The following is a 27,969-nucleotide window of genomic DNA, read 5'->3' on the forward strand; positions in this document are numbered from 1 at the left end:
CTGGAGGACTTCAACTCCCAGCATTCCCCAGCCAGCAAAGCAAAGCTGGCTGGGGAATTCTGGGAGTTGAAGTCCTCCAGGCTTAACGTTGCCAAGGTTGGAGAGCCCTGCTCTAGAGGCTGGTATAAATGCAAACATGGTGTTTTTTTTTTAAATTTTTATTTGAAAAAAGAGAGAGAGAGAAAATAATTATGATTTTTTTTTTCCTTTTCTGACTCCAGACGTTTTCAAGTATTACCCTTGTCTTTTGATTGCTCCCCGACCTTCCTTCCTCCCCGCAGCCCCCTCCCTCCCAGGAAGCTTCAGCGGAGGGGAGAGGAAGGGTCTCTGGCTGAGCAGAGGGTGATCTCTTGGGTTGAACCGAAGGGGGCCGCGATGCCAACGGGGAGAGGGTCTTTCCCGCTCTCCCGTGGGGCTCGGAGAGGAAGTGGAGGGCCGAGTCCTGAGATCCCCTCCAGTGACCTTCTCCAGATCTTCTCGGCTGGTCCCAAGAGAAGACACGGACCACGAGGGTCTCGGCTAAATCAAGCGGGTGGCCCTGCTTGAGCGAGGGCTCACGCAACCCTCCTCCCGGCGGGTCCCTCAGTCGTGGCTGGCCTCGCTGAGCGGCATATGCCGGATGGTGTGGAAGATCCAGTCCATCTTGGTGGTCCATCCGCCGTGGTGGGCCTCGTTCATCTGCTTGGTGAAGTACTCCAGGGCCTCCTGCTCCGTCTTGTCCAGCGCCAGGGTCTTCCGCAGGTAGGCCACGTCGTCGAAGGACTGTAGCTCCGGGAGCCCACTGCCCAGCATCATGGAGAAGAGATTGATGAGCAGGTTGGCGTGCTGGCGGATGGTCAGGTAGGCCTTGTAGCACACCTCTTGGAACCTGAGAGGAGGAGGAGGAGGAGGAGGAGGAGGAAGTAAAAAGGGTGAAGGGACGCTCCCCGAGATACACCGGGAGGGGGGCAGGAAGAGAAGATACCACGGGGGTCCCTGACCCACCTCCGGCCCTCCGGTAGGATGGGATGCCCAGCCGCAGAACCAAGGGCTGTCCATGCCACCTCTGGGAAGTCCTCCAAATGTTCAGGAACACACACACACAGCTGTCCATTCCGGTACCCAAGAATACAGGCAGTCCTCGACTTACGGCCCCAGCGTTTCCATGGCTAAGCGAGACAGACGTTGGGGTTTGCCCCATTTTATGCCTTTCTTGCCACAGTTGTTAAGTGAATCGCGGCTGAGTCACACGGTTGGTAAGTGAATCCGGGCCTCCCCCTTGAGTTTGCTCATCAGACGGTCATTCAAAGTTACGACGGCACAGAAAAAACTGACTTATGACCATTTCTCGCTCTTACGACCGTTGATCGGCATGATCAAGATTCAGAGGCTTGGCAACCGACTCGTATTTATGACGGTCGCCATGTCCCCAAGGAGGGGCGTCACGTCATCCCCTTTTTGTGACCTTCGGACGAGCGACGTCAATGGGAAAACCCAGATTTGCTTAATGACCGCGTGACTCCCTTAACAACTTATTTATTTATTTATTTATTTGATTTCTATACCGCCCTTCTCCCGAAGGACTCAGGGCGGTGTACAGGCAAGAATAAAGCAGACGGTACAATATACAAATTTAAAATGCAGTTAAAAAACTTATTTTAAAATTGGCCTGAGAAATAAAATATGTAATAAGCTAAAAAAAACCCATTTAAAATTAGTTAATAAGAATTTAAAAATTTGTTAAAATCAATTTAAGCCAGCCAACTTGCACTGCTTCGCTTAATCACGGTGGCAAGGAAGGTTGTAAAACGGGCCGAAACTCCCCGAACGCTATGTCTCGCTTCCCAGCAGATATTTTGTGCTCCGTTGAGGTCGTAAGTCGAGGAGGTAGCTATAAACCAGGATTAAGCTAAGGTTCCTCAAGAACACAGCTTATTCCTGGGGAGAGAGGGGGAGAAATGGGAAGGCCTTTGGGGGGCAGAGGGACGGGGCCAGGTTCTGGGGGGAGCTGCAGAGAGAAGATCTGGGTGGGGGGGACGGCAAAGGAGGCCCTGGGAGGGAGAGGGAGTCAGTGGAGGGATGGGCGACCTGCTTGGCCAAGGCCCACCTCTCGAATTCTTTGGTCTTGGTACACTCCTGCACGCCTTTGCTGATGACGATGAGGAAGTCCTGGGTGAGGACGAAGGGCACCCGCTCACGTTTGTACCCAAACTTCTTCTTCTTGTGGTCCAGGAAGTGTCCAAAGTCGATGTGGAAGAGCTGCGGAGAGAGACGAGGGGGGGGGGCAAAGGGGTGAGGGGGGGCTCGGCTGCGGACAGGCCTTCAAAGCCCACCCCCCCCAGGCCGGGGCCACGGAGGGGAAGCACGCACCTGCCCATCATCCTTGACCATGATGTTGCTGTTGTGACGGTCCCCGATGCCCAGGATGAAGGTGGCCACGCAGTAGCCGGCACAAGAGCGCGTGAAGAGGTCGATGGCCGCATCGTACCTGGACAGGCAGGGAGAAGGTCAGCCTGGCAAACGGTCCAGGGAGGCTCTACCGTCCTCCAGGTCGCGGTTGCCCCAAAAGTGCTTTTCCCCCCAAAACAACGGGACTTTTCTTGGGTTTTTTTGCTTAAAAACATTTCGCTTCTCATCCAAGATGCTTGGAGGAAGAACGGCTGCAGGATTTGGGTTTGGCCAGTCCAGAAAAAAGAAGGACTGGGGGGCGGAGGGGCAGGATAGCAGTCCTCCAATATTTGAGGGGGTCAAGAAGAAGAGGGGGGTCAACTTATTTTCCAAAGCACCAGAAGGCAAGAGAAGTAGCAACGGAGGGAAACTAATCAAGGAGAGAAGCAACCTAGAATTAAGGAGAAATTTCCTGACGGTGAAGGCAATTAACCCGGGGAACAGCTTGCCACCAGAAGTTGTGGGTTCTCCAACAATGGAGCTTTTTAAATAAGAGAACTGTCCAGGGTCTCCTGCTTGAGCAGGGCGTTGGATAGATGACCTCCAAGGACCCCTTTCAACTCACAAATCACACAGAGTATTGGTACCGCTTTCTAAATCCTTAGTAAGGCCACACCTGGAATGCTGCATCCAGTTTTGGTCACCACATTACAAGAAAGATGGCAAGACTTTGGGAAAAGTTCAGAGAAGAGCAACTAAGATGATTAGAGGACTGGAGACTAAAACAGGAAAAACGGTTGCAGGATTTGGGTCTGGCTAGTCTAGAGAAAAGGAGGACTTGGGGTGATACGATCGGAGTGTTACAGTATTTGGGGGGCTGCCCCAAAGAAGAGGGGGGCAATTTATTTTCTAAAGCCCCTGAAGGCAGGAGAAGAAACAATGGAAGGAAACGAACCAAAGGAGAGAAGCAACCTGGAATTAAAGAGAAACTTCCTAACAGTGAGGACAATTCACCAGTGGAACAGCTTGCCACTAGAAATTATGGGTGCGTCATCAGTGGAGGCTTTTAAGAAAAGATTGGGCAGTCAAATTCTACAGGGTCGCCTGCTTGGGCATGGGGGTTGGACTAGATGACCTCCAAGGTCGCTCTGCCGAAAGCGTCTTGCAAGTTTTCTCCTCCCCACCCAACCCAACCCCCTGCTGGGCTCTGCGGAAGAGCCTGTGTGCAGCGCCCCCCTCCCCATTGTCCCCCCCCCCACTGACCCTTCACCCTTGTTCTTGTCCTTCAGCCAATGGTGCAGGGCGTTGCTGTTGAACTGGAGCGCCCCCTTCAGGCCGCCCTTGCACTGGATCTGCATGATAGTGTAGGAACTCTTGACCACTTCGATGAGCCCCACGCAGTCCCCGATGGACAGGCAGCCGTAGGGCAGCATCCTGCAAGGAGAGGAGGGCAGGTCAGGCCTGGGTCCCACCCAGCCAGAAGCTCTGATTTCTGGAGCTGAAGGCCAGGGAGGGGGAAGGAAGCGGGGGGGGGGGGGGGCTGCTGCTCCCAAATGGGGCAGGGGGCTTCGCAAGGACCAGCTATCTCCTGCAACACGCCTCATATTCAGTCTTTTTTCCTCCTACTTTTTAATTATTATTTTTTATTTATTTTATTATTTATTATTTAATTATATATTTTTTATGTACACTGAGAGCATATGCACCAAGACAAATTCCTTGTGTGTCCAATCACACTTGGCCAATAAAATTCTATTCTATTCTATTCTATTCTATTATTTTTTTTGACTTTTTGGTTTTTCTTTTCGTTTGTTCCAAAGGTTAAAATATCAAATCCAAAAGAGAAAAAGAAATTAACAGAGACGAAACAAAACTAAATGAGAACATTGGAAAAAAATTGTGAATTATAAACGAAGGATAAAAGCACATATTACCCTCCCACAATTCCTCCTCCCCCCCCCCCCCGGCAAAACAGGCCCAGAATTTATAAGCACCCATCGCGTGGCAACCCAACTGACCTGCCCTAAATTATACACGTGAAAGAAAAAATAGTTAACAGGTTAAACCGCTGACAAATTAAAATTCAAAGCATTCTGTTAACAGACTGCTATTGTAATTTGCTTGTAGAAAGTCTACACAATTTCTTATTTACCACAAATCGCACCCCTCTCCCCGAATGTTATCTCTGAGTCCAGGGTCTCAGACACACACAGGGAGTCCTCGAACGTACGACAGTTTGTTTAGTGACCAAAGTTACACAACAGCACTGAAAAATGTGACTTGTGACCCTTTTTCACCCTTACGACCGTTGCAACGTTCCCACGGTGACAGGATCAAAATTGGCAACTGATTCGCGTTTATGACGGTCGCAGTGTCCCAGGGGGCTCACGTGATCCCCTTTTGCGACCTCCATGGGGAAGCAGGATTCACTTAACGGTCGTGGCAGGAAAGGTTTGTAAAATGGGGCAAAAACTCACTTAACACGTTTCACTCAGCAACGTAAATTTTGGGCTCAATTGCAGTCGTAAGACGAGGACTCCCTCTACCCTTGTTTGGCTCTTAATAGTGAAATCTTTCCTTTGTTTTTTAATTGGGGAAAACCCCGTTTTGAGTCTTGAAGGAGGTGGAAAGTGGGCATGTCCAGCCAGCTTCATGGCCCAGTGTTGTCCACTCGGGCGTTGGACTATCCTGGACAGGACTCAGCCCTCTGGAGGCAGCGCCACCATCTCGCCAGGGCCTCCCCCCGGATCAGGCCAGGCCTGGGGTATCTGTAGAAGGGGGCCTGTATCCCCAGCAAAAGACCCCCAAGTAGGTAACAGCTGGCTGACCCTTCGCCCCAGTGGTGGCATTCATTACCTTCGCTACCGGTTTGCAAATGTGAGCGTGTTTATGCGCTCACGGCACACGCACAGAGCATCAAAAACGGGATGTGATGACATCCGCTACCCGTTTGCCCGAACCGGATAGAAGGGGCTGAATAGCACCACTGCTTCGCCCGCTATCCACAGCCGTCCCTCCCCACCAGCCCCGAAGGGATCCTTCCTACCGGAGATCCAGTCCTTGGTTCTGCCACATGCTCTCCATGATCCGGATGATCTGCAGAGTCAGCATGTCCTGTCGGAGATCTAGAAGGGATCAAGCGAAGAAGTGTCACGGCACGGATGAAAGCAAGCTGCCCTCAGCGCGGTCGGTGGGCCGGGGGTGAGGTCGGGCTGATGGGGAGCGGAGGGGAGACCCCGAGGGAGGCCAATGTGGGTCTCCAGATCCGTATGTGGGTCAGATCCACCTGCAACCCCAACATTTCTACACATCTTTTGAAGGACGCCGCAGCAGAAAGCCAGATGGGTCCCCATATGGGCATTGAGCTGTGTCTCACTCCCAGGGACCCCAGTGCTGCCCCTCGGCCTGCTTGAGGCCCCAATCCAGCCCCTTGACGCCATCAGAACCACAGAGTTGACAGGGACCTCAGAGGTCATCTAGTCCAACCCTCTGCTCAAGCAGGAGACCCTCCTACACCAATTCAGATAGGTGGCCGTCCAGTCTTTTTCTTTTCTTTTCTTTTTTAATTGAAAAAGTTTTACAAATTTTTTTCCTCCTTTCCCCCCTCCCTTCCCAACCCCCCCCGACTTTCCGGAACAAACACAAGGTATAGTAAAAATAAAGCAAACATATACTAAAATTTTTTCCTTCCTAACTAAATTATAATCCTTCAATTCTCATCAATTCCTAACTTCCCCCAAAACAATAAAAAATAATACATCCTAATCATTCAAAGGCAGTCTGATAACTCTTAGTCTGATATCTGTTTTGAATATAGTCAATCCATTTTTTCCATTCACTTAAATATCTTTCTTGCGTACTGTCTTTCAAAAAGGCTGAGATTTTTGCCTTTCAATATCCATTCTTCTATTGTAGGTACTTCTTTTTTCTTCCAATACTGTCCTATTAGTAATCTTGCCGCTGTTATTGAATTTAAAATCAACTTAATCTCAATTACTGTACAGTCCGTGATAATTCCCACCAAAAAAACTTGCGGAAGGAACTTTATCTTCTTTTTCAGAACATTTTGTAGAATCCACCAAATTCTTATCCAAAAAGCCTTAATATTTTTACAAGTCCACCAAGTATGAAAATATGTAGCGTCATCACAATTACATCTCCAACATTTTGCTTGCATATCTGGATATATACACGATAATTTCTTACAGTCTTTTTCTTAAAAACCTCCAAGCCCTCACAACTTGTGAACTCTCAAATTTTCCTCTTCCTGCTACGTATTCAAAACAGTGATTTGTGTGTGTGTGTGTGTTATGAATGTGCTTGGGTAAATACATACTTTTGAGAACAGAATTTCATTTTTAATGTGTGCCAGTGTACTCACAGTAAACAATGACAATAAAAGTTATCTTATCTTCTGGAGGCAAGCTGTTCCACCGGTTAATTGTCCTCACTGTTAGGCAGTTTCTCCTTAATTCCAGTTTGCTTCTCTCCTTGATGAGTTTCCATCCGTTGTTTCTTGATTTGTCCTGCCTTCAGGTGCTTTGGAGAATAATTTGACCCCCTCCCCTTTCTGTGGGGCAGCCCCTCAAATACTGGAAGACAGCTATCATGTCCCGTCCCTCCAGTCATTCTTTTCACTAAACCAGACAGCCCCAATTCCTGCAACTGTTCTTTGTATGTTTTCGTCTCCAGGCCTTTAATCATCTTTGTTGCTCTTCTTGGCACTTTTTCCAAAGTCTCAACATCTTTTTTGCAATGTGGTGACCAAAACTGGATACAGCATTCCAGGTGCGGCCTTATTAAGCCTTTATAAAGTGGTACTAGCTTTATAGTATGTTTTAGCCTCCAGGCCCCTAATTATCTTTCTTGTGACCAAAACTGGACACAATACTCCAAAAGTGGCCTTACCAAGGCTTTATAAAGTGGTATTAACACTTCCCATGATGTGTATCCCCATTGTGGTTCGCTTACTCTCTTCTAATCCCTCCCTCTACAATCTCTCCATTCCAAGGGATAGGAGGGGAAAAAACAGGCATGGGGAATTCTGGAGTTCTTCCTTCGATGTAAATGATGGCCACCATCTTTTTTGTTTTTTCCGCACTCGAATGCCCCACAACGATTGTTTGGTGTGTTTCCCCTCTGTCTGATTTGTAGTTGTCTCTGCGACGGGTTTTTCCGGACGGATTCTTTCGGCCACATGTCTGGTAACTCCCGGGATGCTGTGAAGGGCTGAATTGCCTGGATTTGTGGGTTGGGATGCCCTGCAGACTCTTGCGATGTGCCCTTTTCTCTCACATCGCTGGCAGATGGCCTCTCGGAACCTGCACTCCATCATGGAGTGGTTTCCCTCGCACCTGGCACACCAGCGCCCTTTTCTTTCCCTCTCAGGATTTCTCCCCTTCCAGTCCGAACGAAGTTGCTGAACTTCTTCCTCGTCTCCATCCTCGGATTCTGTGTCAGCCTCCTCGTAGTGGACAATGGCGGCTTCTCTCGCTTGCGACGGTGGCTTGTTCATTTTCCTCATAGCTGTTGCAGATTCTTGGGAAGCCTCCGTCGCCATCGCTTCTTCCATGGCTTCCTGGAAAGTGATTCTGGGCTTCGCTAGCCAACGGCTTGGTAATGTTAGGTCGAGGAGCCCCAGTACCAGATGGTCCCTCATGGCTTCGTCCAAATTGGAGAACTCACGTGAGGTTATGATTTCTCATAGGGTAGCGACAAATTCGCTGATGGACTCGCCTTCTCACTGATCTTACCAGTAAAACTCTTGTTGCCTTACGAGTGAGGATGCCTGAGGAGTGTAGTGGATCCTCTCCAGCGCTGGCCAGGTCCGAAAGGGCTTTGGCCATTTTAAAAACAGCGGCTCCAGAGTGTGTGAGGAAGAGACTCCTCTTCCTCTGCTCGGACAGGCTCAGGAGGCCGTCTGCTTCCAGGAACATGTGGCAGCGCTCCGTGTAGGGATCCCAGTCTTCTCCCGCGGGGTGGAACGGAGCGGGTGGAATAATTGGAGACATCTTGCGTGGCCGGTTGGTTCTGAAGTCGATGGCCGATGATTACCACGTGGAGTCCAAGTTCAGCCGTTGTAGTCCTATTCTCCAGATCCCACCTTCGTCGCCAGTGTTGAATAGTGGGTGGAGAGAGAGGCAACAGGACACACCCTCCGTTTCTTTCAGCTCCAGTATGAGCCAAATGGAGCCGCGCCTTTTAAAGGGAGCTGCCTGTGGCTTCAGCCCCTGATGCGCGCGCTTGATTTTTCCCGCTCTGACTTCAGACCCAACGATCGGCTCCTACGTCAGGCTATTCAACACTTACCAAAGTGGTATGAACACTTTGGATGATCTTGAGTCTATCCCTGAGGGTCCTTTCCGCCCCCTTCCCTCCCCCCCGCATCCCGGTTCTGCCACTGACCGTCCCCGTTCTTAAAGATGATCTCGTGGTTCGTGAAGAGCAGTTCGGACATGATGTCCGGATTCTCCCAGTTGAGCCACAAGGGACGCTTGGCCGAGGACATGATCCGGCACTCATCCAGCCTGCAAGAGAGGGAAGGCAGAGGTCGGGGGGGGGAGCAGCTAGAAGACCCCTCCCCATTCCGGGCTGCCTCCCACCGCCACTCTCCCCTCCAAAGGAGCCCTGCCTGAGGTCTCACCGGAGGTTGCCCAACTGGTGGACGGGGTTGAGAGGACAGATGAACCCTTGCAGGGCCTCCATGTAGTCCGGCCGCCTCATCTGCTCCACCAGGAACTTCATCTGCATCTTAACAGAGGAACAGAGCTGGAAGGGGACCTTGGAGGTCTTCTAGTCCAACCCCCTGCTCAGGCAGGACAGCCTATACCATGTCAGACAAATGGTTGTCCAATTTCTTCTTAAAAGCCTCCAGTGATGGAGAACCCACAAGTTCTGGTGGCAAGCTGTTCCACTGGCTAATTGTCCTCGCTGTCAGGAAATTTCTCTTTGGTTCTAAATTGCTTCTCTCCTTGATTAGTTTCCCTCCATTGCTTCTTGTCCTGCCTTCTGGGACTTTGGAGAATAGGTTGACCCCCCTCCCTTCTTTGGGGCAGCCCCTCAAATACTGGAAGATGCTATCATCTCATCCCTAGTCATCCTTTCACTCAGCTAGGCATAATTCCTGCAACCGTTCTTCATATGTTTTAGCCTCCAGTCCCCTAATCCTCTTGGTTGCTCTTCTCTGCGCTCTTTCTAGAGTCTCGGCATCCTTTCCTCATATCCTGGTGACCACAACTGGATGCAGGATTCCAAGTGTGGCCTTACCAGGGCATCATAAAGTGGTCTTAACACTTCCCCTGATCTTGATTCTGTCCCTCTGTTAATACAGCCTTGGATTGCATTGGCCTTTTTGGCAGCTGCAGCCCACGGCTGGCTCAGATTTAAGCGATGGCCAACTAGGACTCCAAGATCCATCTCACAGTCACTGCTATTGAGCCTGGTACCACCTATATTATACCCGTGCACAGTGGCGGGATTCAAATAATTTAACAACTGGTTGTCTGCCCTAATGACCGTCTGGGTGGGCGTGGCCATGGTGGGCGTGGCCAGGGGTTGTGATAGGCAGCACTCAGCCTCCTGCACCCCCCTGGGAGCAAAAACGGGCCATTGGGGTGGGGGGTGGGTATTGTGCCGCACCTCCCCACACTGTGTTTTGGGCCCAGTAGGCCCACCTGCAGCCTCCTGGGAGCCAAAATGGGGTGCATGGGGACTCCCGGAAGGGGAGGAGTGGGAAGGGGTGGGCCAGGCAGAAATGTAAGAACCGGTTCTCCCAAACCGGCTGAATCCCAAAACTGCCCGTGCATTTGGTTCTTCTTGCCTAGGGGGGCCCTGGAAGTAAAGAGCACCTCCGAGGCACCAACCAGGGGGCCACAGGGTCTCTTTCCAATTGACCCCCAACTCCTTCTCCTCCTTCAAAGCAATTCCCCCCCTCCTCCCCCGCAGGAGATACCTTCTGGGTCTCATCCTTCTTCTCCTGCTTGAGGATGTCGGTCAGATTGATGAGCTTCTCCATGGCTTCCACCTGTCGGTTCAGGTGTTTCAGGTACATCCCGCAGCCCCGGCAGAAGGCCTCCAGCATCAGCCCAAAACGCTGGGAGATCGGCTTGCTGTGCATTTCCGACCTGGGCAGGACACAACCGTGGTGAGCCGGGCCCCCTGGAGGGTCTCCTGACGAGGGCTTCCTGTGGTCTTTCGGGTGCGCTTCAAGATTTTGGTTACCACCTTTAAAGCGCTCCATGGCTTAGGACCCGGGTACTTACGGGACCGCCTGCTGTTACCTTGTGCCTCCCACCGACCCGTACGCTCACACAGAGAGGGTCTTCTCAGGGTGCCGTCCGCCAAGCAATGTCGGCTGGCGGCCCCCAGGGGAAGGGCCTTCTCTGTTGGAGCTCCTACGCTCTGGAATGAACTTCCCCCCCCCGGTTTACATCAATTGCCTGATCTTCGGACCTTTCGGCGTGAGCTGAAAACGCACCTATTTATCCAAGCGGGACTGGATTGAAATTTTATTGGGGTATTTATGTTTTAAGATTTTATATGGTTTTAAAATTTCGGCCACATTATAATATTTCTTTTTAACTTCTTTTTAATGTTTATATATTGAATTTTTACTTGGCTGTGCACCGCCCTGAGTCCTCCAGGAGAAGGGCGGTATAAAAATCGAAATAAATAAATAAATAAATAAATAAATAAATAAATAAATGAGCCAGATGTGGGGACAGCTGTGACTCCTTGCTTCACGCCTCCTTCTCACCCGCCAACCACAGGGCGGCAATTACAGCTAGTCCTCGACTTGCGACGACAATTCAACCCCACAACGCCCACTGCTAAGCGGGACAGTTGCTTTTGCTCCGTTTCATGACCTTTCTGGCCACCGTTGTTAAGTGAATCGCTGCCATTGTTAAGTTGTTGAGCTAATCCGGCTTCCGCTATTGACAGAAGGTCGCAAAAGGGGATCACGTGACACACACCCCCGGGACATGAGTCATTTGCCAAGCGTGTAAATTTTGAGCACATGACCCAAAACCTCCGTTGCTAAGCGAGACCGTTGTTTTTGCTCCCCGCTGCAACGGTTGTAAGTGTGGAAAACGGTCGTAAGTCACTTTTTTCAGTGCTGTTATGGCTTCGAACGGTCACTAAATGAATTGTAAGCCAAGGACAGACTGTATTCTGAACTATCAATTATAGGGCTGCAATTATTCAAATGAATGAATTGAACTGGGCCACAATTTATTTCGGATGCTGTTTTAACAGAGGTTTAAAAAAAAAAAAAAAAAGCTCTTATTGCAGGAAAACCCTAAAAACTAAATAAGCAAAACCTGGCCTGTCTACAGCCCACCCTGTCAATCTTCTGCAAGCCCCGCCCCCGTGCTCCTAGCCCCTCCCCTGACCCACCTGCCTCCTCGGGACTCACTTGAGATGCCAGAAGTAAAAATGTCCGATCCTCTGATTGGTCAGGGCTTTCATGGTCAGGAAGCGAGCCAGAGGGTTGTCCAGGTACTGCTCGTATTTCAGAACCTGGGGGGGACAAAAGAGAGAATCGTATTTTGGGTAAAGGGTTTCCCTGCTTGAGCAGGGGGCTGGACTAGATGACCTCCGAGGCACCTTCCCACTCTGTTACTCTGTTTTTAAGAAGAGATTAGAAGCTATTTTTTCTGAAAGAATATAGGGTCTCCTGCCTGACCAGGGGGTTGTTTTAGATCAAGGGTCTCCAACCTTGGCAACTTTAAGCCTGGCGGACTTCAACTCCCAGAATGCCCCAGCCAGCTTTGCTGGCTGGGGCTTTCTGGGAGTTGAAGTCCGCCAGGCTTAAAGTTGCCAAGGTTGGAGACCCCTGGTCTAGATGACCTCCAAGCTGGGCTGACAGGTTCTGACAGGTTCTGGAGAACCGGTAGGGGAAATTTTTTTTTTTATTCAAAAAGTTTTACAAAATTTTCCCCTTCCCCCTCTCCCCCTCCTTCACAACCCCCGACTTCCGGAACGAACACAAGGTATAGTTAAAAATAAAACAAACATATGCTAAAAATTTTCATCCCAACTTAATTATACCCTACAATCATCAATTCCTAACTTCCCGAAAACAATCAAAAATAATACATCATAATCATTCAAAAACAGTCTGATAACTCTTAGTCTGATATCTACGTTGAATATAGTCAATCCATTTTTTCCATTCCTTTAAGTATCTTTCTTGCGTATTGTCTTTCAAAAAGGCTGATATCTTCGCCATCTCAGCCAAATTGGCAACTTTCAATATCCATTCTTCTATTGTAGGTACTTCTTTTTTCTTCCAGTATTGTCCTGTTAGTAATCTTGCTGCTGTTATTAGATTTGATTATAATCTGTGCTTTTGCTCTCCATAAATTGCCCTAATTATTCTTGTAAAACCATCTCCAAATTGCATCTTTTCTATTAATTTAAATAAAAAATCCCAATGCAATCGATCAAAAGCTTTCTCTGCATCGAGAAAGATAAATGCTGCTGGAATAAAATTTTTCTTTTCTAAATACTCCAGTAAATTAACAATCTGCCTAACATTATTCCTCATCTGTCTCCCTTTTATAAATCCAGATTGATCATTATGAATTCTTCGCTGCAAAATCAACATTAATCTATTAGCTATTATTTTAACAAAAATCTTATAATCATTATTTAAGAGTGAGATTGGCCTATAATTCCCAGGTTTAGAACAATCCTGTTCCTCTTTTGGTATCAATGAAATAAAAGAGGTTCTCCATGAGGGGGGAATTCCCCCGGTAGGGGAAATTTTGAGTAGTTTGGAGAACCGGCAAATGCCACCTCTGGCTGGTCCCAGGAGTGGGGTGGGAATGGGGATTTTGCAGTATCCTTCCCCTGCCACGCCCACCAACCCACGCCCACAGAACCGGTAGTAAAAAAAAAATTGGATTTCACCACTGCCGCCAAAGTCCCTTTCAACTCTGTTATTCTGTTTTATAAGAAGAAATTGGAAGCTATTTGTCTGAAATAATATAGGGTCGCCTGCTCGAGAAGGGGGTTGGGCTGGATGACCTCCAAGGTCCCTTCCCACTCCGCAATTCCGTTATTCCGTAAGAACTGCCTCTTTCCCAGGTCCTGGTGTCACCAGTAGTGACCTGCCAACTCCTCCCTCCCATTTCTGACCGGCCCCCCAAAACCCACTCACACTCCCCCAACTCTGCTGCAGGCCGTTCCTGTAACCGATCTGCCCCCCCACTTCTTTCTGAAGGCCCCTCACCGCCATTCCGGGTCTTCCGAGCCCCGGAACCCCGAAATGAGCCCCCCTGGCATCGCTCAGGTGAGGCAGACCCGGCCACCCGCCCGCCTCCTACCTGCACCAGTTGGATGAGATACTGGGAGAGCTTGTCATCCGTCAGTCCTTTGACCAGGCACTTCAGCGCAAACTCCCGGATGACCGGATCAGGGAAGTTACAGTCCAGCAACTCCATGGACAGCTCGGGTTTGATCAGGGGCCATTCCCGGAGGAGGCAGTACATCTGGGGGGTGGGGGGGTGTGCAAGGGTGCGGGGGGGAGAAACAGGGAAGAAGAATGGCAGCCATCACTGCGGGGCTCTCCCGAACTGGCGGGAAACCTCAAGGTGCTGCGAACTATCGCTTTCGACAGAGCCCAAAATCTCGGCTGCTAAGCCAAACATGTGTTAACTTTGTGGCTGCAGTCATTAAGTGAATCACCAATGCTGGAGGTGTTTAAGAAGAGACCGGACGACTCTTTGTTTTCCCCACTGACTTTGCTTGTCAGAAGGTTGCAACTGGGACTCTGTCAGTTGCCAACCGTCTGAATCCTAAGTCACTTTTTCTTTGCCGTTGTAACTTTGAATGGTCACTAAACGAACTGTAAAGATAACGTTAAAGGTTCCCCTCGCACGTACGTGCTAGTCGTTCCCGACTCTAGGGGGTCGGTGCTCCTCTCCGTTTCAAAGCCGAAGAGCCAGCGCTGTCCGAAGACGTCTCCATGGTTACAATATGTGGCCGGCGTGACTCAACGCCAAAGGCGCACGGAACGCTGTTCCCTTCCCACCGAAGGTGGTCCCTATTTTTCTACTTGCATTTTTTACCTGCTTTCGAACTGCTAGGTTGGCAGAAGCTGGGACAAGAAACGGGAGCTCACCCCGTTACACGGCAGCACCAGGGATTCGAACCGCTGAACTGCCGACCTTTCGATCGGCAAGCTCAGCATCTTGGCCACTGAGCCACCACATCCCAAAAACGAACTGTAGTAAGTGCCTTTAAAACGTGAGGCGGCTGCTTTAAAAGGCGCAGATCTCACAGCCCCCCAGACAAGGATTTTTAGAGGAGCCGTCGGGGAGGGGAGGGGGGGAGGTCTCTGACAATTCCGCCAGTTGCCTCTTGAGAAAAAAAAAGCATTTTTGGGACAATGTTTTAATTATTTTAAAAAAATTAAACTGAATTGTAGAATTGTCCCGCAGTGAATGGGCCACGGTGGTGAGTGGTCGCCAAACCGTCCCTGCCTCCCGCGCCCCAATGAATTTCTTGTGGGTCCCAGCTGGAAAGCCAAGGATTGGGGTCCCTGCTCACCTGGGCCACCTCATCCCGCGAATTCCATTTGACGGACAGCAGCAACTTGGGCAGGGTCTCGGGGAGGTTGACGCAGTAGTGCCTGGGAGGAGAGGAGGGGGCAGCTGAAGGCAAGGCTGGGCCGGGGAGGGGGAGGGGGAGGGGAGCAGCCACGGCTCCTGTCCAACCCCACTCGGGCGGTCAGAACCCACCGGTGACGCCAAAGGAAGTCCTTCTCCTGCTCTGTGATCTCCGAGAGGGGGTCTCGGTTGCAGATGTTACGCAGCTGCTCCAATTCGCTTTCGTCCAGGGAGCTGTCGCGGGCCAGGCGGTTGCTCTGGAGGAGGGGGGAAGCCGGGGGGGGGGGGGGAAAGAGAAATCAGCCCCCTCCTCTTTATGGATCACAGCAAGACGGAACCGGCTAGGACACCGTTTCCCAATTTTCAGGGAGGGGACTTCAATTCCCAGAATTCCCCAGCCAGCAACCCTATTGCCACCTCTGCCCTGAGCATTCAATCAAGAATAGAGCTGGAAGGGGCCTTGGAGGTCTTCTAGTCCAGCCCCCTGCTCAAGTGGAAGACACTACCCCATTTCAGAGAAATGGTTGTCCAAGCTCTTCTGGAAAGCCTCCCGTGAGAACCTACAACTTCTGGTGGCCAGCTGTTCCACTGGTTAATTGCCCTCCCTGTTAGGAAATTTCTCCTGAATTCCAGGTTGCTTCTCTCCTTGGTTAGTTTCCATCCGTTGCTGCTTTTCCTGCCGTCTGGTGCTTTGGAAAACAGGTGGAGCCCCCCCCCCGCTCTTTGGGGCAGCCCCTCAAATACTGGAAGACGCTACCATGTCCCCCCCCCCCCCCCCCCGTCCTTCTTTTCTCTAGACTGGCCAAACCCAAATCCTGCCACCGTTCTTCCTAGGTTTTAGTCTCCTTTAGCCCTCTCATCCCCTTCGTTGTTCTTCTCTGCAATTTTCCCCAAAGTCTCAAACCTCTTGCGGCCCCCTTACCAAGCCCACCATGCAGTAGTTCAGACCCAGCTCCCGCGACATGGCCCAATTGGCGTGCTCCTCGATTTCAGCGGCGTCGGCAAATTTAACCGGGTGGCTGTACCAGGTGAATTCCAGCTCAAGGCACGGGGTCTCCTGTAGCAGCAGCAAAGCAAGAGGTTGAAGCAAGCCCGCTCCTCCTGAAAGCTGGGGAACACGCTACCCATGGAGGGTCCCACTTATCACGCAAACACCGCCTCCCCCGGCCAGCCTCCTGAGGACGTCAGGGCCCTGGTGGGTGGTCTCACCTTGTTGGGGTTGGAGCCCCCGACCCCGATGGGATTCAGCAAGTCCTCCAGGCCGTGGGGGACCGGCCACAGGTTAAGGGCCATCTTCCCGGCCACCAGGGTGTCCTTGTAATCAAAGAGGTTGACGTTGCCCCAGGCCAGGGGGCAGTGCTCCTGTGGGAGTGGGAAAGGGGAAGGAGGGGGGCACAGGGTCAGGGAGCATCTTCAACCTGACTCTGCCCACCGCAGAACCTTCAGCACCGAGGCCTTTCTCTGGGGAAGGGGTGGCAGTATGGGGGATATGAAATAGGGCAGGGGTCTCCAACCACGGCAACTTTAAGAATTGTCAACTCCCAGAATTCCCCAGCCAGCCCTGCTACTTTAAGAAATATGGACTTCAACTCCCAGAATTCCCCATCTGGAGAATGGGCTGAAGAATTCCGGGAGTTGAAGTTCACAAGCCTTCCAGTCTCCAAGGAGGGAGACCCTTGGAATAGGGAATCCGCAGAATTCTGGAACCTGAAGTCCATCCATCTGAAAATTGCCACGGTTGGGATACACTGACCTACATCCACCTATCCCCCTCCTCATCGGGCTAGAAGAAATTCTCAACTTACGACCACAATTGAGCCCAGCCCAGCCCACCCACCCACCCTCAGCCAGGGGTTTTCAGCACAATATTCTCAAGGTGGCAGCTGTGAGTGACAATAAAATCAACTCTCTTGGTTTTCATGCTCACGTAACAACTGTCTCGCTTACGAATGGAAATTTTGGGCTCCGTTGTAGTCGTAAGTCGAGAACTGCCCGTCCCTGGGGCTTAATTGACATTCCGGTCCACGTGTGGGGCTCCCCACGGACACTCACCTCCTTGGCCCCCTTCCGGCCCTTGACGGAGCAAATGGAGACGCAAAGGCGAGCTGCACGCGGCAGGTCGGTCAGGTAGATATCGTAGGAGAGCCACTCGTTCCACCTGGCAGCAAAGAGGCGGCTCTGAAGTCAACCGGGTAGCTGGAGGTGCCTCCCTGCTTGGGGTCCCCTCCTTAAGGAGACCAGCCCCCCACCCCCTGCCCTGCCTGGCCATGCCAAGGAGCTTCCGGCCGGGGCATGGCTCGCTCGGTTTGGGACAGGGGCCTCTCACCTATTCATCTGCGCAGGACTGGACTAGTTTTTAAATTTTATAGGGGTTTTAATTGGTTTTAATATTTATACTATTTTTAATAATTTGGCTTTTTGAATAAGTTTTTTAATGGTTTTCTTAATTTGTATATATATGTTTTTACTTGCCTGTGAACCGCCCTGAGTCCTTCGGGAGATAGGGCGGTATACAAATACAAATAATAATAATAATAATAATAATAATAATAATAATAATAATAATAATAATAATAATAATAATAATAATAATAATAATAATAATAATCTCTCTTCTACCGCCCCCCCATCCTTACCGGGGGTTGGAGCACGGCACCCGCTGAGTGTTGACGTTATCACAAAGGGGTTCCCCACCGTGGAAAATTCCCGTCCGGACATAAATCTAGAAGGAGAAAGGAAGAGCGGAATTCAAGGCTTCTCTTGCATGAAATCCACTCCCGGTTATCCTCGACTTACAGCCGTTCATTTAGTGACCATTCAAAGTTACAACGGCACCAAAAAAGGTGACATTTACGACCGCTGTGGTATCCCCTTGGTCACGTGATCAAAATTCGGCCGCTCGGCAACTGACTCCTATTTACGACCGTTGCAATGTCCTGCGATCCACTTTTGTCACCTCCTGACAAGCCAAACCAACGGGGAAGCCAGATTCGCTAACGACCGTGTTACTACTTTAACAACTGCAGTGAACAGGGGCAGGAAAGTTCGTTAAACGGGGCAGAACTTGCTTAACATATGTCTTGCTTAGCAGCGGAAACTTTGGGCTGAACTGTGGTCATAAGTTGAAAACTACCTCCAGTTGCTTCCTCTCTCACTGGTTGAGGATTATGGGTGGTGACACCTAGCAGATGGAAGTCTGATGAGGGTCTGAAAGCCAGCACGTCAGCAGCTAATGGCTACGAGAGGGACCTTCACTCTGTTCGGGTGGGTCCCCCATTCCGGCTTTCCCATTCAGCAATAGTTGGGTGCTCAGTTATTGGCTCAATCTCTTTTCCTGCTGTTTTTTCAGGGACTCACATACGGTTGGTTGGGATCATGTGGGGTTGAATGGAGATGGGGGGGGGGCACCTCAGCCAATAAGAAGCTGCTGCGGTCGGATCAACAGGACTGACCTCATTTCAAGTTGCCATGATTTGAGAAGATGGAAACTGACCGGGACGCTGAGTCAGATCAACGACCGCCCCCGCTCCCGCCCCCGTATAATTTGAGGAGGCAGCGTTCACCTGGACCCACCCACCTTATCGATGTCCCTGATGTTGACGTTCACGTAGGTGGCGCACAGGATCTTGATGCGCAGAAGGCTGTTGATCGACCAGAGGGACTTGGTGGGCACATCTCCGTTCACGTGCGAGGAGGTGGCCGACCGGCGCGCGTACGAGGGCAGCACGAAGACGTTGGCCGGCAGTTGGCTGTAGAGGCTCTCCTTGCTCATCAGCATCAGGTGGGGCAGGCGGCCGATGGCGATGCAGTTCCTCATGTACTGGAGGAGGAAGAGGGGAACACCGGGCGGTGTCAAGATCGCACGGAGACTTCAGCAGGGATTTGGGCCTCGTCCGTTTGCTTGTCCTTCTGGCTACTTCGGACCACGGCAACCCCACCATTTCTAATCTTAGAAGGGGCCTCTTCCTGGCAACTCCTGCTCTGCACGGCGGAAGAGGGCAGAGTCACGGAGGACGAGGAAACAGAGGCAGGTCTTCGGCCATCTTTGCCACCACCCCGTCCCCCAAGGCCCCTCTGGTTTTCGCAGTCAACCCCACCCCACAGAAGAGGGTTCAAAGACCTTGGGGAGGACAATCGCTGAGTCTTTTTCTCCTGCAGCATCCAAAGCCCTCAGGTCCTTCATGAAGGGAACCCTGCATTTTTGGGGGTATGGGGACAGGGGATGGATTGGAAGGAACCCACCGGGATGAGAAGGCCGGACATGTTATGGGCCCCATCGATTAGGGAAGGCACCTCTGGTGGGACTGCGGAAGAAGCCCTTCTCGGTGGTGGGCTCCTTCTCTACGGAACATCACTCACCCCGTGGTATGGTTCACCCCACCCCACCCCCCGTTTCTTTTCCAAAGGGCCCTAAAAACATCGCTTGGTCAGCAGACCCCAAAGGGAGAGGGAACCGATCAGTGGCCGATTTGATTTGTGTTGTTTTTGTCATGGTTGATCTCTGGAGGGTTTTTTTTAAATGAGTTTTTAGTTATACGGTGAATTTTTAAGACTTTATAAGTCACCTGGAGTCGCCTACAGGCGAGTTGGGTGGCCCTATAAATTTGTTTTAAAAAATAAATAAATAAAAATTGGAGTTTTTGTTCTGAGCGGGGAGCGGACTCAATGCTTCCCTTGGACCCTTCTCTCTTCAGCACTCTTGGACTGGCCCTCCTCTTCCTCCTTCTCCTCCTCCTCTTCTTCTTCCGCCTCCCCCTCCAGTCCCTATTAGCATTATTATTTGGAGCAGGGCTTTCCAAACATGGCCCCCTTTTACGGCTTGTGGATTTCGCTGTAGCCTGTTTACTCTCTTGTAATCCCTTCCACTGCAATCTCTCTGCTTCAGGGGCTAGTAGAGAAAAAAAACCAGGCATGGCTGGGTGAGGAATTCTGGGAGTTGAAGTCCACCAGCCTTAAAAGGGCCACGTTCAGAGACCCCTGACTTTGAGGCTTAGAAAATACGAAAACAAAAAAAGTCACACTCCCTCAACACAACAACCGCAGGGACTCCACCAACACTCTTGCCCCTTAGCTTGGGGAAAAAACACAGCCAAGTTTTCTAAGTCTTTCAGACCTCCAGCAGGATGGAAGCTGAAGGACCTCGGGTGTGCTTGTGTGTGTGTGTGGGTGTGATTCCAGAGCGAAAAGACCCGCTTCCTGGTTTCTGAGAGATGGCCCTGTTGGACCAAGGAGACCCTGACAACAAGAGCCCCCCACAAGTGCCGAGAAAGGCTGCCTGCAGCATCAGGAAGGAGGGGCTCACCTTGTACTGACTGAGGGGGTACTTCTCCAGCAAATACTCGTCGCAGCCGCAAACCTTGAGCAGGTACTTGCCCTGGTACTCCTGCACGCAGAGGCGCAGCTGTTCGGGTGAGAGGTGCATGCTGCGGGTCTTTTTCCGGATGGCCTCGGCGATCACCTGCTCAGGGAGCGCGTCGTGCGGCGTCTTGAGGGTGTATTTCTGTTTGTCGTTGTTTGGGGACACAATAACCCAAATGGTCACTATGATCCGACCTTCAGGAAGGGGGGGAAAAGCAGGACAAGCAACGGTCACTCGGGTGCGTCCGCAGGAGGCCAGGCGCGGGAGGGAACAAAATCGAGGGGAGAGGAATCGGGACTTGTTTTTGATGGTTGTGCGACAGCCACAGCTCTGGGATTGTTAAGATCGTAAGGTGCCCAGTGTCACCCTGCGGTAAGATGAGCAGGCAATAAATTTTACAAATAAATAAACGAATTAATTAATCAACCTGGGAAGACCACAACTGACAAAATTCTTGTCTCTTTGCAGGAATCGTCCTGTTCCAAGAGGCATTTTAGAAACAATGGGGAATATTCTTAGACCTGATCCTTTTGTTTTAATTCTTGATTTACAAGGAATTTTTTAGAGAGATCTGTGATCTAGTTCTCTCTAAGCACTGTTCAGTCAGCTCAATAGATCAGGGGTCTCCAAACTCGGCTCCTTTAAGACTTGTGGACTTCAACTCACAGAATTCCTCACCCAGCCGTGCCTGTTTTTTTTTTCTTCCTAGCCCCTAGAGCGGAGAGATTGCAGAGGAAGGTATTACAAGAGAGTAAACAGGCTCCAACAGAGAAATTGCAGAGGAAGGGATTATAAGAGAGTAATCAGGCTACAGTGGATAGACATATCAAAAAGGAATGCATTAGTTCCAGGGAATTCTGGGAGTTGAAGTCCACAAGTTTTAAAGGGGTCAAGTTTGGGGACCCCTGCAATAAATCATAATTCTAAATCTGACCGCCCACAATAAATACAAGGCAGCATTTGTGGAGAGTTATCTCATTCAGGCAGCCAAATCACTCCATCTACAGGTATACCCCGAGTTATGACCGTAATGCAGCCTGCCCATCATGGTTGTAACTCGTGACGGTCATCAAACAGGTCACATGACCAACTGTACTTTTCCGCCTTTTTAGCTGCATACCTCAAGCAAGTCTACAGCTGTTACATGAATGCCATGGATGTTAAGTGAACCAACAGTCAGTGACGGTAACACAGTCACCACACTGGGGGAATGCTGCAAACAACCCATTGTGGTTCAGTTGTTGACTGGCCAAAATTCAGTCACATGACTGCAGGGAGGTACCCGTCGGAACTTTGAATCCAGGTTGCAAATACCCCTTTGGGTAGGTGTGTCGGAACTTTGAAAGTTTGCTAAGCCATTGGCTATAAGTTGAAGACTATCTGTGACTGCAAAACACTGGAGTCATCTTCATACAGGCACCCCCACCGCCATCTCCCCCCACTCACCTTTGTCCAACTTGCTATAGAGGTGTTTGGGCAGGTCAGGGCTGGATTCCACGTTGGGGGGGTAGACGTACAAGGCCTGGCTTTGGGGTCCCGCCGACCCCCTGGTCTCCACGGCTTCTCGGCAAACGGAGAGAATGTTCCGCCGGAATTCCTGCACCTCGGGGTCCTTCACCAGCTCAAATTCGCAGATGGGCATCCCAATGGCAAAGCCTTCGGAGCAAAGGTCTGGATTAACGGATTCGTTCAATTTATATACTCTCATATATTTTTTTTTTCCGAAGGGTACAATGCAAAATCCAAAAGAAAAAAAATGAAAAGAGACGACACTAAAACTGGACAAGAATATTAAAAATGCAAAATGTGAATTCAAATTGTTTTGAAATATATTCTACCGGTTAGTCTATTTTTCTTTTCTCTCGGTTTCATTTTTTTAATTTGGATTTTGTATTTTAATCCTTTGAATCAGGGGTCTCCAACCTTGGTCCCTTTAAGACTTGTGGACTTCAACTCCCAGAGTTCCTCAGCCAGCTTTGCTGAAGTTCGTAAGTCTTAAAGGGACCAAGGTTGGAGACCCCTGCTTTGAATAACACAAAATACTGTAAAAATATAAATTATTCAACTTTAATCTTATCTTGGTAGAAATGGAATTGTTTGTTATTCTGCTATCCCTTTGTGGTTTTGGCCAAGCAGGGGTCAAGCGTGGATGTCCAGCATGAGGGATGGCAATGCCCAGGGCATCGTAACATCCCTGGGCAAACGATTGGAATCTGTGTGGCTGGCATGATTGTGCCACGGCACACTGGATTGTCGGTCTCCTCTGTCTCTTGGACGGCCGTGGAAAAGCAATAGGAAGCAGACACCAGCTGCAGGTTTCCAGGGCAATACAAGCAGTCCTCCACTTACAACCGTTTGCTTAGGGACTGTTCAGAGTTACGACGGCACTGAAAAACAGTGACTTATGTCCGTTTTTCACACTTATTTTCACACTCAAAACAGTGACTTTTGCTCATTTTCACTGAAAAAAATGACACGTCCATTTTTCACACATTTTCACACTGAGAAAAGCTACTTCCGCCCGTTCATCACACTTTTCACAGGTGATCAGAATTCAGACGCTGAGCAACTGGCTTGTGTTTGTGACGGTCGAAGCGTCCCGGGATGGGTCCCGCCATCCCCTTTCGCGACCTTCTGACGAGCAAACTCAATGGGGAAGGCCGACTCACTTAATGACCTTAAGAACTGCACTGATTCACCAGTGGCAAGAAAAAGTTCTCCAACGGGGCAAAACCCTCACTTAACGAGACTGTCCTGCTTAGCAACATAAATTTTGGGTTCGTGGTTGTAAGTCGAGGACTACCTGGTGTGCCCCGTGAGGAAATGCCACCTGGGAACGGTGCGGGTCGGTGCAGGCGCAACGCAGTCAGTTCGAGACCGACCCTTATTCACCATCCTACTTGATCAGTCGGTGTCATCCTGGACTCACCGATCTCCCGGTTGAGGATCTTCTCCTCCCGGTTCCCCACGGGCTCCACCACCTTCAGGATCGGCTGGAAGAGCCGCAGGTCACAAAGACGCCGGGACTCGTCAAAGAACTCCTCCCGTTCGGCTTCCTGGGTCACCCCCACGAAGATGTAGGACGATTCCTCCTGGGAAGGGGAGGGGCAGGACAAAAACCAAGGGGAGAAGGAATTGAGGGGGGGGGTCTAAAGGACCACTCCCCCCAGAAGGATCTTCCAATGCAGGTAGTCCCTGGCTTACAACGGTTCATTTACAAAGATGTAGGACGATTCCTCCTGGGAAGGGGAGGGGCAGGACAAAAACCAAGGGGAGAAGGAATTGGGGGGGGGTCTAAAGGACCACTCCCCCCAGAAGGATCTTCCAATGCAGGCAGTCCCTGGCTTACAACGGTTCATTTAGTGGCTGAACTGAAAAGTTTTTCCCACTTATAACCTGTATAAGTCTCCCTGTAGTCACATGATCAAAATTCAGACTTTTGGAGATTGACTTGTATTTATGACGGTTGCAGTGTCCCAAGGTCATGTGATCACTTTTTGCGACCTCCTGACAAGCAAAGTCAATGGGGAAGCCTGATTCACTTAACAACGGGGCTACTAACTTAACTGCCGTGACTCCCTTAACAACGGTGGCAAGGATGGTCGTAAAATGGGGCAAAAAAACGAATGTCTCACTTAGCAACAGAATTTTGGGCCTTAAATACGAGCCGGTTGCCGAGCGTCTGAATTTTGGTCATGTGACCGCAGGGATGTTACAATCGTCATTAAGTGTGAAAAATAGTCCTAAGTTTGTTTTTTCAGTGCTGTTGGAACTCTGAACGGTCACTAAACAAACGGTTGTAAGTCGAGGACTACCTGGGCACATTTTGAAGCCTGCACCTTCTTCCCTAAACAGAGGAAGACCTGATTCTCGGGCCGTTTTAACTCCTCAGCTCCTCTCTTCTCCAATAAATTAAGCGCCCCTCCCTCCTTTTGGTTGATCGGCCAGGTGCGTCCCCTGGCCAGGTGTGTCGTCTCACCTGCAGCAGGTGGAAGAGTGGATACTTCCTGGCCTCCTTGAAGAGGTCCTGCTTGATGCCGCGGAGGGTGGCCTCCCGCAGACACTCCAGGGTGACCACCATCCCGTTGGGCAGGCAGCAGTCCACCATGATCCGGGGGGGCATGAGGTGCAGCCCCCATAGCTCCCCCGAGGAAGGCCGGGGTGGCATGGCCGCGGGCGGGCGGGAGGGTCTCGGCACGTTGACGGAGTTGTGGCTGGCGGCTAAAGCATCCCGGCTCACCTGGAAGCGGGGGGGGGGGAAGGAGGAGGAAGAGGAGGGTCTGATGAAGCCAGTCGGGGTTTGGCTTGTGGGCTGCCCTAAACCATGGCTTGTTTCAGTTGTTGGTTGGATCAATGCAATGGTTGGTGTGGCCTAACCGCCGAACCACTCCATTGTGACTTTTAGAGGGGGTGAAGGCCAAGAACCCACCAGCTCTGTCTCTCCCTTGACCCCCAAAGTAAAGGAGGAAGAGGAAGAGGAGGAGGAAGAGGAGGAAAAGAAAAGGAAGAGGAAAAGGAAGAAAGGAAGAAGACAAGGAAGAAGAGGGAGGAAAAGGACTGTGGGGTCTCTAAGCTTGGTGATTCTCTTGCAGACGACCCAATTAGAAAGGAGGGGGTTGGAGGAGGAGGAGGAGGAGGAGTGGGGGTGAACCCCACAGAGCGTCCAGGTAGCTTCCAGCTGCAGCCCCTCCTCCACCCATCCCCACTTCAGTTACCTACCCCGGAGGAGGGCAGGACAGGACGATGGGTGGTGCAGATGCCCTAGAGAGCAGCCCTTCTCCCCAAGGGGCCGGCCGGATCCCCCTTGCCAGCCAGCCTGCCCTCAGGAGGCCACAACAGTTGTCATCTTTGTGATTGTGTTCCTACAAGCCAGCATCAGTTGCTGGGGAGACAACAGGAGATGACAAAGAAGATTAATTCAAATAAATACATAAAAATAAGGATGAAAGAACTTAGAAATACGTGGTTTTCCTTCAGCTAGGCAACCCGCGAGCTCTCGGCTGCTATCGTTTCAGAGATACAGGTAGTCCTCGACTTACGACCACCACGCAACCCCAAACCTCTGTCGCTAAGCAAGACAGTTGTGAAGTGAGCTTTGTGAAGTGAGCTTTTACAACCTTTCTCGCCACTGTTGCAAAAAGGGAATCACCACAGTTGTCCAGTTAGTTACATGGTTGTTAAGTGAACCTGGATGACGTTGCTTGTCAGAAAGTCACAAAAGAGGATCACATGATCCCGGGACACAGCGACCGTCATAAATATGAGTCGGTTGCCAAGCGTCTGAATTTGGATCACGCGACCACGTGATGTGATGCTGCAAGGGTCGTTAAGTGTGAAAAATGGTCATAAGTCAGAAAAAGCATCTTTGGAATGATCCTAAGTTACTTTTTTCAGCGCTATGGTAATTTAGAATGGTCACTAAACAAACTGTCGCAAGTCAAGGACTGCCTGTATTCTCTTCCCAGAGCCTTCATCCTTTCCGCAATCTGTCCTCCAAAAGTTCTTAAAAATTGGGTGAGATGTTTAGAGATGATTCTGCCCCTCCATGGACTGCTCAACACAGTGACCACAGGAAACATTTAATGACGATTTCTTATGATGCCATCAAAAGATTTGAGGGTCCTTCCTATCATGTCATCAAAGCCTTTCTGAAATTGGCCAAATTTCGCTTCCATTGGGAAAATCCAGGATCCCGGATTTTGGATGCATTCTGTAAATTAGCCCCTTTGAGATACCTGGGCCGAGAAAGGGGTCCGAGCGACCGGCCCCTGTGGGCTGAAATTTTTTTTTTTTGCATTTATATCCCGCCCTTCTCCGAAGACTCAGGGCGGCTTACACTCTGTCAAGCAATAGTCTTCATCCTATTTGTATATTTTTTATATACAAAGTCAACTTATTGCCCCCCAACAATCTGGGTCCTCATTTTACCTACCTTATAAAGGATGGAAGGCTGAGTCAACCTTGGGCCTGGTGGGACTTGAACCTGCAATATTGCAAGCAGTTGCTGTTAATAATAGGCTGCATTAGCCTGTTGCGCCACCAGAGGCCCTGGCATTTGAGCAAGAGGTGCCAAAAATGTCCATTCTGCTGGCCCCTGGGAATTAAGGGGTGGTGGGCAGCAGGGGTTGGACTACAGGACCTCCAAGGTCCCTTCCAATGCCACACTTATTCTGTGAAGAGGTCGGCTCAGTTTTTGACAGAATGCTCTTGTTTTTCATCCGGATATTTGGAATTTCAAGGCACCGACTGTTGTTCCTATTACGCATCCTTCCTGCTGCAGACCCCCCCCCCCTCTCCTCTCCTCCTCTCCCCGGAGACGATGCTCAAGGCAAGAGGAGGATGTGCAGATGTTCAAGGGCCCTTAGGAAGAAGCCCCTTAACACATCTGGGGCAGGGAATGGGGCGGAGGGGGGGATCTCGCTCCCCCCCCCTCGGCTCCTGGGCTTGGCAACCCACAGGAAACGGGAAGGGGGATGAGAGGAGAAGGGAGGGGGGAATTGCGGGCGAAAGAAAGACCCCCCCCACCCCGGGGTTCAATCCCGCGATCAAAGCGGCGGGGGGGGGCTCATCTATTGACTTTTCTGACCCCTGGGGACCCCGCTCGGGAAACACGGGGAGCGGGGGGGGGCCAAGCCAAGCCAGGGGCGAGTGGAGCTCAGCCGCCAACCTCCGCAGTTGAAACACGGAGCCGGAGATGCGGGCCTGGCCGGGCCGGAAGGCTTCGCACGGCCGCGGCTCCCAAGGGTCGGGAGGGGGCTTTTCCGGAGGGGGGGTGTACGGTAGCCCTCCCCTCCCCCGGGAACTGGGGAGGGGATCGCCATCCCCGAACCGGAGAGGGGGGAGTCGGACAGACCGGCGCGTCTCCCCCTCGAGTCCCCGTCCCTTCCCACGGCGGACTCTCCGTGGGAAAGCGCAGACCCGCCAGGGGAGGAGAGAGACCCCCGGGAAGCGGCCCCTAGGCAGACCCGGGAGGCGTCCTTACCTGACCAGACACGCGTGTCCCCCTCCCCGCGATGCTGCCCTCCCCACGAGCCATCGGCAACCCCGCTACTTACTCCGGAGCAGGCGGGCGGCGAGGGGAGGGGGCTGCCGGGGGGGTGGCGGCGGCGGCGGCGGCGGCGGCTGCGTCACAGAGCTCGGCTCCCCCGCCGGACCCCGCGCCCGCCGCCCGGCATCGCTGCTCGCCGGCCCGGGGAGGGGAAGCCAGGCCGCGGGGCCGGAGGGGCAGAGCGGCGGGGGCACCGGAGGGTCTGGCGCCCAGGGAGGCGGCCCGCGCCGGAGGGAGCGATGCCCGCTGACAGCCCGACCCTCCGCCCGGCTCTCGGCGGCGCTGCTGCTGCGGACAAAGGCGGCGGCGGCGGCCCTCCCACGCTCCCGCCCCTCCCCCCCTCCCCCGGCCCGGCCGGCTCGCCCCCTCCCCCCGGGGCGGCGCTGCTGCGGCACCGGGGCCCCCCCCGCCCCTTTCTGGGCAGAGCCGCTTCTTCAGGCGCCCGAGCCGGCCCCGGGGGCGCCGATCGCACGGCTGGCAGGCAGGCAAGAGGAGGAGGAGGAGGAGGAGGAGGGAGGAAGCCCCGCCAGGAGGAGTCTCCCGCAGGAAGGACCCCTCCTTCCTGCCTCCCGCAGACGGGA

At 51.5% G+C, this 27,969-nt stretch overlaps 1 protein-coding gene across 3 annotated transcripts; it reads right to left on the bottom strand.

Annotated features, from left to right (window-relative positions):
* Positions 1 to 101: 101 nt before the first annotated feature.
* LOC131197634 (phosphatidylinositol 4,5-bisphosphate 3-kinase catalytic subunit alpha isoform-like) lies at positions 102 to 27,726 on the bottom strand. 3 transcript variants are annotated; one of them, XM_058181944.1, is made up of 23 exons: positions 27,396 to 27,726; positions 25,060 to 25,222; positions 24,320 to 24,580; positions 23,270 to 23,432; positions 21,787 to 21,996; positions 20,284 to 20,534; positions 18,559 to 18,801; positions 17,618 to 17,703; positions 17,034 to 17,139; positions 16,191 to 16,343; positions 15,904 to 16,038; positions 15,114 to 15,238; positions 14,923 to 15,004; positions 13,698 to 13,862; positions 11,783 to 11,886; positions 10,319 to 10,490; positions 9,011 to 9,117; positions 8,773 to 8,894; positions 5,414 to 5,492; positions 3,631 to 3,801; positions 2,350 to 2,467; positions 2,087 to 2,238; positions 103 to 868 (listed from the first exon to the last, which is right to left on the bottom strand). In XM_058181944.1, exons 3-23 carry the CDS (start codon positions 24,506 to 24,508, stop codon positions 583 to 585), a joined length of 3,219 nt encoding a protein of 1,072 aa, XP_058037927.1. In that variant the 5' UTR covers positions 24,509 to 24,580; positions 25,060 to 25,222; positions 27,396 to 27,726; the 3' UTR covers positions 103 to 582. The 3 variants fall into 3 exon arrangements, with proteins under 3 accessions (XP_058037928.1, XP_058037927.1, XP_058037926.1); XM_058181943.1 differs by having other exon boundaries at positions 9,011 to 9,135; XM_058181945.1 differs by lacking the exons at positions 23,270 to 23,432; positions 24,320 to 24,580; positions 25,060 to 25,222; positions 27,396 to 27,726 and having other exon boundaries at positions 102 to 868; positions 9,011 to 9,135; positions 20,284 to 20,481; positions 21,787 to 21,919.
* Between the last annotated feature and the right edge of the window lie 243 nt (positions 27,727 to 27,969).

The sequence above is a fragment of the Ahaetulla prasina genome, chromosome 4 (assembly GCF_028640845.1).
Source record: "Ahaetulla prasina isolate Xishuangbanna chromosome 4, ASM2864084v1, whole genome shotgun sequence".
Taxonomy (NCBI): domain Eukaryota; kingdom Metazoa; phylum Chordata; class Lepidosauria; order Squamata; family Colubridae; genus Ahaetulla; species Ahaetulla prasina.